The sequence below is a fragment of the Argentina silus genome, assembly GCF_951799395.1.
Source record: "Argentina silus genome assembly, chromosome: X".
NCBI lineage: Eukaryota > Metazoa > Chordata > Actinopteri > Argentiniformes > Argentinidae > Argentina > Argentina silus.
The window spans coordinates 3,083,701-3,095,888 of NC_139653.1; the positions used below are offsets into that span (position 1 = coordinate 3,083,701).

Consider the following 12,188-nt stretch of genomic DNA (forward strand, 5'->3'; position numbering starts at 1 on the left):
AAACAACTCAGAATACTCTACAACATGATTTATATTGTATATTTGCATTTATATGAGTTTTAGTAAACAGTCTGAAAATCTATTGCACAGCACATGCACACAAAAGTTGCAGTATTCAAAACTGGATGGATCATGTCTCATTGTGTCTATTAGATATATTATGGTTAAGATAGCTGACTTTGCTCACTTTCTTGCACTTTTTTGCACATGCGTATTAGAGCCCATCGATTAGTAGTTAAATTATTTGTCAAAAGGTAATCACATGATTATTTGTCCTATACGTTAATGTCAAAAGGTAATCACGTTTGTGACTTGAACGGAACACCACACTTGTTCTATGACAGACGTGCCACTATTGTATAACACTCTTTATAAATCACTTGCTCCATGTTGGCCCTTTTAAGTGTTGCCATGCAAATCTAAAACCTCCCCACTTATGCTAAGGGAGAACCTCAAGCCATTCACTCCATTGTGGCTTTGATTTTTAAATTTCATTTAACACATTTCTTTTCTCCTCTCCTCTGCAATTAATTATGTGTCTTTTTCATCTCCATGGCACAAAGGGCCTATGATCAGCCATACAGAGGGATCCCACACAAGTGGCGCCTTCGGAGCGCACCCAACTTTTCACCATGCCTTCGCTCATGGATAAACAGAGAAAAAAGCATCAAAGAACCCCAACCATTGCTCCTAGATTCCCCTCCGTTCAAAAGGAGCCCCAACAATCGCTGGGAAAAGATTCCTGGCATTCCGGTGCTGTGAAAGGGACAGGGTTAAATGTCTGAGTTGGGAGGTCAGTCTGTTATACAAATTGCGCAGCCATTGTTTTTGGGAAGAGAACGCGTGTGACATTTAAAGGTGGTCATTGTGCCCCCCCCCCCTCATTCCTCGCCTGGTTCTGTACCCCTGTGGTTTTACTCTCTGCAGTTCAGCTCAGGGGGCTAAATTGGGTGGACATGCAGTGGGGTTTTGCGTGATGGTGGCACCCTGTGTTTGTTTTATGGCCTGAAAACCCCAGCAGGAGTCTTTCTCTACCTGTCTGACGTCCTTTCACAGGAGTGGCTGTTTCCCAGCACGTCCCCAGGCCCAGTTTAAGACTGCAGACTTAACCTTACAAGAGGGGGGCCACAGAAATAACACACTGCCATTCTATAGTCCCCTGACACCAAGAGAGAATGCCCCCAGCTTCTCCTTTATAAGTCTGTCAATTCATTAATGGTTCTTTTCATGCATTCTGTGTGTGTGTGTGTGTGTGTGTGTGTGTGTGTGTGTGTGTGTGTGTGCGTGTGTGCGTGTGTGCGTGCGTGCGTGTGTGTGTGTGGCCCTAAAGCCAACCTGACTCCTGCAGTGAGACCAGACAATCTTAAACCAAGAATTACACCCTGGGTGTCACAGACAATCAGTTCTCCCTCATGATAATCACTCCGTCTTCCACCGCTAAGGCAGACAGTCTACCCACCCCCCTCCCACAATAACAGCAGTGTTGGGGTCCATTTCATCTCCAAACCAGGTATTTTATGGAACTGAAACATCCTCCCTGGAAATCATGGACATTTAGTATTTTAGTCCAACAGAAATTCAGTCTTTTTTTTTCTTCTCCCTTGACAGGAAATGTGTTTGGCTCCAAGTCACCATCATGTCACAATTAGTTGAGTCGCCATTAAGTCGCTCAGCCAGACTCAGTTGGACTAGCTGCTCTGTGGTTCCACTAAGGTCATGGGACATTGCATACAAAAGCAGCCACTCCTAAGGGACCAGAAAAGTAGTTCTCGCTCTCCCTCACCTCTCTGCACACTCTTCTTCGTTTCCTCTCTCCCTCTCCTCTCTCTCCCTTTTTTCTCTGTCCACTGTCTATCCTTCCACGCTCTCTCCCTCTCCTCTCTCCTTTCCCTCTCTCCACTCATCTCTCTCTCCTTTCCTTCTCTCCACTGTCTCTCCCTCTCCTCTCCCTCTCTCCACTCTCTATCCCTCTGCTCTCTGCACTCTCTCATCTATCCCTGTTCTTTCAACTCTCTCTCTCTCTTTCCTTCTCATAGCTTGTAGACCATACCTGTTTTTATGGGTCGCTGGTTCGATCCCCGGTGCCAACGGTGCCTTCCAAAAGTGCCTTCCACTGTCGATGTGTAAGAGCAAGGCACTTGAGCGAGGCACTTAACCCCCAATTGCTCCAGGGGCACTGCACTGCGGCTGACCCTGTGCTCTGACCCTCTGTGTGTGTGTGTGTGTGTGTGTGTGTGTGTGTGTGTGTGTGTGTGTGTGTGTGTGTGTGTGTGTGTGTGTGTGTGTGTGTGTGTGTGTGTGTGTGTGTGTGTGTGTGTGTGTGTGTATGCATGTAAAAAAAAAGAAAGAAAAAGAAGCATATTGTCTTATGACTTATACTCCGCTGATCTCCACCCTGATCTCTTTTATAATTCACAAGCAAAGGATAAAAAGTAGCCTAGCTACATTACCATGGTTACAATGGGAGAGACAAACTTTTTAACAATAAATCCATAAGTGATTTTCAAATGTCTTTCTTAATTACATGATTGTATGTCTAGCAAAGAAGTTTTGAAATTGATTGTGCAGTATTCATTACATTTGGCAATGAGGACGAAAAAATAGCATGGTCAGCTAGCCAAATGGTTTTGCCAGTCACATTTCATACGAAATTGAAAAATCAAGAATCGTTCCCTGATGTATAAGACAGGTAGTTCAGACGAAGCTAAGTTGCACTAGAATGAAGATACGTGACGTAAGACAATTGGGGTATGCCACTGATTTCAGTGACTAGCTAGCCACTGAATGATTAGTTCACTGCCCACTCCTATGCTTCATACTTTGCACATAATTGTAATTATATAATTTTTCCCTGTAATTTGCCATAGTTGTTAGCTTTGTTAGGGTGCTATTGCAGGTACTGTACATGTAAAATGCATAATGTACAATTTCATGAAGATTGTCATATTTAGAAATCATTCACCATATCCTAAAGTTGTGACCATAGAAAACAGCATTATTTATAGTGTACTTTGAATCCCAGGCATTCTATGATGAGCATTCTGAAGAGTCGGTGATGACTCATCCCTGCTATTTCATAGATTCAACCCAGTGACAATTTACATTCAGGCATTCCTTTGGACAGACTGAGGTTTGTGACGGTAATGACTCATCTAGGATGCTATTTTGAAGACTCAACTATATGACTCTTTCCACTCAGGCATGTTTTGGGCCAGCCTCAGTCAGGTATGTGATGGTATGGACTCGAGGGTCAGATCACACAATCACGCCGCAGCTCAAAGGCAGCTTGCAGCAGATACAGTCATTTTGACAGATTATATGGTTATGTTTCCTATCCTGTAATCATCCTCTACCTCATAAAAGACGGTGACCTAACAATTTAAGAATCCCTGCTGTTTTGCTGCACATCGTTCCCCATCACACAGTGCTATTACTGGCTTTAAGATCCCCAGGCAGATGTGAAGACTGGTTTTATGGATCTGTTTTTTTTTCTTTTGCTTCGGTGTAGATGTTTCACATTTTCTCAGGGCCAGTGAAGGAAGACCTCTGGTGCAATCATCTTAACTGTGTTGTCATCATAACTTGAGTTATGAATTGATTGTCTCATTTTGGTTGAGTGGTTGAGGTGCTCTCTACAAGACATTCTATTTGAGTTATGAATGACTTGGCTTTATCCCTTTGGGTCGAGTGGTGTTCTCTTTGTCCTGCCTGCGTTAAGCCACTGGTTTTAGCCGTAAGGAGAAAATGAGTGGTAGTGGGTACCCCACACAGACCCAGAGAGAGAGAGAGCCTCATCAGGGACTCCCCATTGGCCAGGGCTTAGTCATCAGACTCCAACACTAAGAAAGCTCTCATCCAATAAGACGCCCCGTGGGGAAAGACCTCGTCCAATAAGATTCCCCCCTGGGGTGAGGCTGGGGGATTACCAGTCTGCCCCTGGCGTTTGGGCCTGGGGGGGGCAGAAGGGGGGCACGAGTGAGTTTTAGAGGGGCGGTAGGTCGCCAGGGCCAGTGGCCTCCTTTAAATAGTTGCTAGGAGGCAGGTATCAAAGGTTTGCGAGTTGCACAGTCATGGTCATGGAGGGAATTAAACAGCAACAAAGAGACAGTTATTCTGCAATAATCCATCCTGCGGAGTGCAAGTTATTCTCCAATAATCCGAGCCCACAGAGCGGGGAGCGCAAAGGAGCTCTGTGATCACACACACACACACACACACACACACACACACACACATGGACTGTCCTGCACACACACACACCTCCATCCTTAATGGTGTTATATGTAATCTGCCTCAGAGCCAGATACTTTGATCTGCTCTGGGTGGTCTGGAGCCTCTAGGACATATAGAGATTGATAGAGAGAGAGCTTATGAGAATATACATTGCCCTGCGTAAGTAATGGGACAGTGAAGCATTTTTTCTTCTTTTGGTTCTATACTCCTAAAGTTTGGATTTTAAATCAAACAATTACTATGAGGTTAAAGTTGAGATTCTCAGCTTTTATTTGATGGTATTTGGTACATATTGGTTTCACCATTTCCACCAAAAGACAACACTTTATTCTTATTCCCTCTATTTCAGGGCACCAGAAGTAATGGGACAGATTAATATAATAGTATACTGTATATTTACACTATATAAAGGGCCAACTCGCATAAAGACTCTGAGACAGCTGGAGATCCTGTTCAATTCACCTCACTGTATATAATAATATACCTTAGACAGCAAAATGATAATAGATAATAAAGATCCATTGATTATTCATAGGTGGTTTGGGGTGTAAACAAACTTTTTAAGTCATCGTTTGAAGCACAGAGAACATCCTGTATCGGACATGTTAGTAGTCTAGCTGGCACAGCAGGGTATACTACAGTAGTACATGTAACATTTTAGTGCTTAACTCTCTATCTTTGTCTTCCTCTCTTTCTATCTCTCTGCCCTCCCCTCTCTCCCTCCCTCCCTCTCTCCCTCTCTCTCTCCCCCCTCCCTCCCTCTCTCCCTCTCTCTAACTCTCTCTCTCTCCTCTCCCTCAGGTGTAAGTTGGTGTCTAGTCTGGGCTCAGAGTTCCGTCGAGGAGCAGGTGTGTTGGATATCACCTACGAGTCGCCCTTCCAGCTGCTCACCTGTGGCTACGACACCTACATCCGCTCCTGGGACCTCCGCATCAGCCCAAAGTAGTAACCCTAACCCTAACCCTAACCCTAACCCATCCATCACTGGCCTCATTTGTCCGTCAATCCATCAATTATAATGACAGTCAGTTGGTCACTCTATCAATCAATCGATAATTTTTATTTGAATTGTATTTTGTATGAGTAGTCCATTTATATTCACTCAAAGCCACAACCCTTTTTTTTTGTGGGATCAGGAAGGAACAGACAAGAACTCCCCGACACCCCTCCTCCTTTTCCTGAAAGAGCACAGTAGGGCTCTAACCCAGATCTCTCTGGGCGGTGCCCATATTGATGCCCCCCCCCCCCCCCCCCCCCCCCCACACACACACACACACACACAGGGTCCTGCGATTAGGGGGTACCACTTTAGGATGGTGTGTGTGTGTATTGTTGGCAGGGAGGGTGTATGGGGGACCAGTCAACTAACACAAATACGATCTGATTGGCAGATAGCTCATGGGAGTTTGGAGGGGGTGGGGGTCCCTCTTTAGACATCAATAATTCACACACAAAGCACCCAGGAGGCTCCAGGGGACAGTGAGGAGGCGCTGGTTGTCTGGAAGTTGGGCTTCCGTGGAAAAAAAAGGCCCTTGAGTCTCCTTGAGTGTGTGTAACTGACCAGTGTGAAAGTGACTTGAGACTCTAGAGACTAAATTCCACACAAACACATACTGTAAGAGTTGGATCAATCACATTTTCGATCAATGAAACTTTATTTGTATGGCACATTTCTTACACAGGTATGTTTATTTTTATGTGTCTTTGTTGTGTCTTGTTGTCATGGTAGATTTGGATTTAGTTGCGTCATGTTGTGTGTAGATGTGTGACAGTAAGCCAGTAATGTTGTGAGGTGTCCTTTGGGCCATATTGGCAGAATGTTTCCCTCGGTGGCGTTCTCTCACCTCATCTGTTCTCCCACACACCACGTTTGGAAGAGAAAGGGGGGAAAAGAGAGATAGGGGAGGGAGTCAGCCCAAGTGGACCTATAACTCATACTGTACATACATTCTTGTCTTAAATCATCTCTGAAACACATCCAGAGACACCAGTGAGAAGGTGAGTTAGTACTGATAGATATAGTGGTGACGTTTGAGTTGGGTAGAATCACAACTAAGCTATAAGTGGTTTTACACAGTATCTGGTGTCTTAATACTCTAGGACACAATGACAGTCAGTGACCTCGCCCTTATTGGATTGCTAAAATTAGGGTTGTGTGTGTGTGTGTGTGTGTGTGTGTGTGTGTGTGTGTGTGTGTGTGTGTGTGTGTGTGTGTGTGTGTGTGTGTGTGTGTGTGTGAGACTCCAGACGTCTGCCCTGCTGTCTGCTCCTGGTCTCTCTCCATCACTTATTGATGAGCCTCTAATGGAGGATCGATCTCTATTGGCAGAACTCCCGAAATACTTTCTCTTACCTCCCCCGCCTTCCCCACCGCAAACCCAGCCTACTCTCCCATCTCCCCGTATCTCCATGTAAACAACAGATGAAGTTTCAGCACACAACATACACACAACATTCCCCCTCTTATAAACACACACACACACACACACACACACACACACACACACACACACACACACACACACACACACACACACACACACACACACACACACACACTTGCCCTTCCTCAAAACACATCCTTCCCTAAATATACAGGCCCTCTGCCCTGTATTGCACATAGGTTTTATACACCTGTGTGTCCCATCCCATCTACATTGGGACATTTGAGCTGATGCAGAGTAGGCTGTGTTTATGATGATTGATCATTCAAATGGAATGGGTTGAGTCTATCATCATTTCCTGATCCTCAACAGGAAGTGTGTCATGGAGTGGGAGGAGCCTCACGACAGTGCCCTGTACTGCGTCCAGACGGACGGGAATCACATGATCGCCAGTGGCTCCTCCTATTACGGTGTTATACGGCTGTGGGACAAGCGGCAGACTTGCTGCTTACAGGTGTGTGTGTGTGTGTGTGTGTGTGTGTGTGTGTGTGTGTGTGTGTGTGTGTGTGTGTGTGTGTGTGTGTGTGTGTGTGTGTGTGTGTGTAGGTAAGTGTCTGTCTGTCTGTTTGTCTATTTATGCACAATCTGTCAAGTGTGTGTCTGTGTGTGCTCATGCACCTATTTAATATCATTGTTGTCATTTCCACAGATGTTCCAGCTGTCTTCGTCAGTGAGTAGTCCGGTGTACTGCCTACGTTTCAGCACCTCTCACCTGTACGCTGCGTTGGCCACTGCTCTGTACTCTCTGGACTTCAGACAGGGCCCTCGGCCATGCAGATAACACTCCACACAGATGGAATTCATTACAATAAAGTTATTTGTGTATTTTGACAATAGAATGTTCATTCACTTTTCTTATTTGTTTACTTGCACATAAATAGACAGAAAAGTGACATGAAAATAATAGGGGGGTTTCAGTAGCATTAGTTGAAATGACTACAACTGAACTGCATGCTAATTTGTTTGACGAGATCAGATTGGGTTCATGAGTGCTGCCGTTGTTGTGATCTTAGACTGACGTAAGAGTTGGCTGTGACCTGGTATGTCATCTTGACCTAATGGTAGACACTTGGTCCTTCCACGTGGGAGACCCGAGTTCGAATCCCACCCATTACACATGGATTGTCCACATATTAGGGGCATGAGTGGCTAGTTTAGGATGACCCCTAAAAAACATAGACTACTCAAATAGATAAACAGGACCTCCAACAAATACCCCACATAGGTACCCCACACACACAGATGATTGATGATGATTTCATACTGATACCCACATGGATACCTCTGCCAGGGCAACACAGCTGGAACCTGCTGTTACAGGACTAATCTAGTGGACTTGAGGCTTTCTCTCTCTCTCTCTCTCACACACACACACACACACACACACACACACACACACACACACACACACACAGGCTAAAGCCCCTGGATAACTGCCACTGAGGAACACACAGGATGGTGTTTCCACCTCACACTCTGTGGATCCTGTCGGAAGCTTTGAGGGGATAAAATCACATTAGCCTTTGACAGGACCATCACACCTCTATAGAACACACTGTTTAGGTTTACGTTCATTTGACCTCAACACCTGAGATTAGAGGGCTGTAGGACTGAGGTGGTTGACCTCCAAATCCACATATTACAATATGAGGATCCCTTTGATGGACATAGATAAAATACACACACATACTCAAAGTCATACACATTATATCTAAACCATAAATACACACACATACTCAAAGTTATAGACATGATATCCAAACATACATGCACCTGGTACATTATAGATACAACAAAAATGTGTCTGATTAACTCCTCAGTGTCATGTGTTTTGTCAGCAGGCGAGTACATTGTGTGTGTGTGTGAGTGTGTGTGTGTGTGTGTGTGTGTGTGTGTGTGTGTGGTGGCAAACTGTGTGGCTGTGTTAGGTTGGGAGGGGGGTTGGTGTGGATGTGTCATGTCAGGTTGAGGGGGGCGTGTGTGTGTGTGCGTGCGTGCACGTGCATGTTTGTGTGTGTTCTCCGAGACCCTCCCTGCTGGTCATTAATGGCATATATTAGATCATATGTAACGCGGGGCCATCCATTAGCTAATATCTCAGTAGGCGGATAAGAGGCCTGATCAGGCTGCGTACAGACATTGCACAACCATGCAGGAGATGTGGTCCCCGGGGACCCTCTACAGGGTTGAATTAATCATAGGCACCCAGGGAGGGGGCCCACAGAAACCAGGCTGAGAGAAGTGGTTTTATTATCAGCTACTCAGTCAGCAGCCTCGGGGGTGTGTGTGGGGGGGGAATACTGTGGGAGAGGGTTGGTGATGTTGTTTAGAGTCAATGATACAATGACAATAATGGTTATGATGAGGATGATGAAGATTTAATCAGAGCGGATTGTATCCAAAAGCCTGTGGTGTGGTTTGAAATGCCTGTGGCTGCATGTGGGAGGATGTACAAACACACCCACCTCCCCCCCAGGAAGAGGTTGAAATGAAGACCCCTGACAGGACGAAGGTGGTGGAGGGTGGGGCTTTGAGGTGGGTTTGGGTTGTTTGGGTTGCAGGAAGGATATTTGCGGTATCCATTGTCTCACCTTAACAGTCCACACACACACACACACACACACACACACACACACACACACACACACACACACACACACACACACACACACACAAACACACACTAACTGTATATACAGGGTATTTGTGGTATTCCTTGGCACATCTAAGGACTCCACACTAACACAGTCATGCCACATACTTACACATGTGCACACACATTCTATTCTCACACACAACGCTCATGAACACACACACACACACACACACACACACACACACACACACACACACACACACACACACACACACACACGTTTTATCAACTATTCTCTTCTGCATGCTCTGGGGGAGTGAGTGATGTGGTTCCTGCCTGTACGTGTCCCTCACCCTCTGTAGTGTCAGTTTGAAGTTGGCGGAAGTTCACTAAGGTGATGGAAGCTTAACAGAGGGACAAAAGATTCCACCTCACCCTCTCATCCCATGACGCCTTTGTTTTGGTGACATCATACATACATGCATACCAAACTACAAAGCTACTGTTAGTCACAACTCTCTGTAGGCAAAGAGGAAACACTACACTATAAATAATGTTGAGATTTATTTCTTTTGACATGGTTAACAAATATCACTACAACCACTTTAGCCATGCAAACAACATTTAATGATTTACTTTGTATTCTTTTCTGTGTACATTTTATGAAGTATGTAGTTCCTGAGTAGTATTGAGAGCTATATCGCACCACTGTGCACTTTAGATATGATGATGTGGATGTGTTGATGTGGATGATCTGATGTAGTGGCAAAAAATTGTTGGGTAAACCCTAATGCAGATAACATTGACACAGAAAAGGCGGATAAACCCTATTCACCAAAATAAAAAGGTGGCTAAACTGAGTTTACTTGGATTTACCCTCCACTAACTCACTGGCTGTCAAGTTAAAATAGGCCTACATTGAAAGGCTACATTTAAGTACACCAACCATGCTCTTGTACTGGTCTATCTGTTTGTGTATTTTTTTGTTTGTTTGTTTGTTTGTTTAGCACTATCTCTAAATGAAGAGTCTAGGCATTTTCTGAGATCTAGCAGGTATGAAGATGGCAAACCATTGTGACCCCAACTGTAACACATCCAGCTGAGATGAGAAGAACAGTATATTTAGCAGAGGGTAACCATAAGAGGAGCATCGTGATACAACTGTGGGTTTGTGGCGGCCCACTTTAAGGCATAAATCACTCTCTCACACACTTACGTGCGCACTTGCATACATACACATATACACTCAGACACACACACACACACACACACACACACACACACACACACACACACACACACACACACCCTCACATGTTCCCTCTCTTTCTCTCAATGAAGTCTGAGGAGAATAATAAGTATTTTATTTTGTATAACAATTTTATTGGGGAAAAATATAAGCATAGAAATCCTCAGATTTCTACCTCCACCAGCCTCACCTGGACTGGATCAATCCTTGAAATGGGGATTTCATCTCATCCACTCCTGTTGCCAGCTCTCTTACACTAGATAAACACACAGTTACCACAAGGCACCTGTCTTACACGGAAAAATCCACCTTCCTGCGACTTTGTTCTCACTCACACAATGGCTAACCTGTAATTTACCCTCTGCACTTAGCAAGACTAGCACGGTAACATGAGAACATGAAGAACCAACCTGTGTTTTTCTTGGCCAAGTTCATTGGACTTGAATGGAACGGAGGGCTTCCCTTTTCAGTGGAGGTGAAGCCCTGCATCCGTGGTCTCAGAGGGCGTGGTTGATGTAGAGCCACAGTGTGTATCAGATATCAGAGCAAGGACATGCTGTTGAGCATCAGTGCATCTCACAACTAAAAAATTGTTTTTGTTTCTTTGGAGGTGTTGGGGCTGTGTTCAATATGGACTGAATTATATGGGGTGTGATGAGTTTTTATTGTCATTCACTGGTGTGCAGTCATGTATCAAGGTGTTGGAGAAACCTGTAGAGTACTCTAAGTGCTCAGTTTTAACACCTTTCCAAAAGAGGGCCTGAGCAAGAATACTGCACCAATGATGCCATCTACTGGTGACGATGATAGATGCATACATGCCATATACCACAGTTGCTTTATTAGCCAGTGGAATGGCACTATGACCCATACATTAAAACAAAATTATCTATATTGCAAGATGTGATTTTTTCCCTCAGCCAACAGTCAATCATGCAAAATAAATCGCAATCACATTAACTGTAAAAGATTCTGGTGAGAGCAGCAACCATAGCCACCTCCTAATACACACCCCAATCTCTCTTAACACCCACTCCTGACACCCCCAACTCTGACCCCACCCTCCCCTGTCAGTCATCCCAGGGTCCCCGGTGCTGAGGAACACAGGCCTGTCAGAGAGAGACCTCCAGCAGCCCCTCAAAGAAAGACAGAGCCCCCCCCCCCCCTCCACGCAGCCCTCCTCCTTCTCTCTCCTGCCAAAATAAGTCAGATTGAAGAAAGTCGGGGCCCTACTTTGCAGATCAGTCAGTAGATACCTGATTGTCACTCGGAGGGTCGGAGCCTAATCCTATTGTGTCCTCTACAGGATTACTCTCTGTGTTCCCTCTCTCCCTGTGGCTGCGCACGGGAGAAAGGCCAGATTAAGGGGATTAGCGTGTATCCTCCTGACTTGTCAAGCTGGGATGTAAGGAACCATTGACTTCGGATCCCTGAATGAGAGAGAGGGAGAGAGAGTGCCTAAAAAAGAGGTAATGAAAGGCAGTGAACAAGAAAAATTCCTGAAAGAACAATGTGATTTGTTTGCTTTTGTTCCCTTTAACTGGGCTGAAAGGTTCAAAGACCTGCCCCTGAGGAGAGGAAACCGCCAAGCACAGAGAGAGAGGGGGGGGGGGGGGGGGGGGCGAGAGAGAGAGAGAGACAGAGAGAGAGAGAGAGAGAGAGAGAG

At 45.2% G+C, this 12,188-nt stretch overlaps 1 protein-coding gene across 1 annotated transcript in view; it reads left to right on the forward strand.

The window, feature by feature from the left end:
* Positions 1-7,470, forward strand: part of fbxw4 (F-box and WD repeat domain containing 4) — a 26,850-nt gene extending 19,380 nt beyond the window's left edge. Inside the window, exons 7-9 of the mRNA XM_083695395.1 lie at positions 5,035-5,175; positions 6,990-7,131; positions 7,327-7,470. Of these exons, the coding sequence (XP_083551521.1) occupies positions 5,035-5,175; positions 6,990-7,131; positions 7,327-7,458 (415 nt within the window). The 3' untranslated portion in view covers positions 7,459-7,470. The remainder of the gene's footprint in view (positions 1-5,034; positions 5,176-6,989; positions 7,132-7,326) is intronic.
* Positions 7,471-12,188: the final 4,718 nt, after the last annotated feature.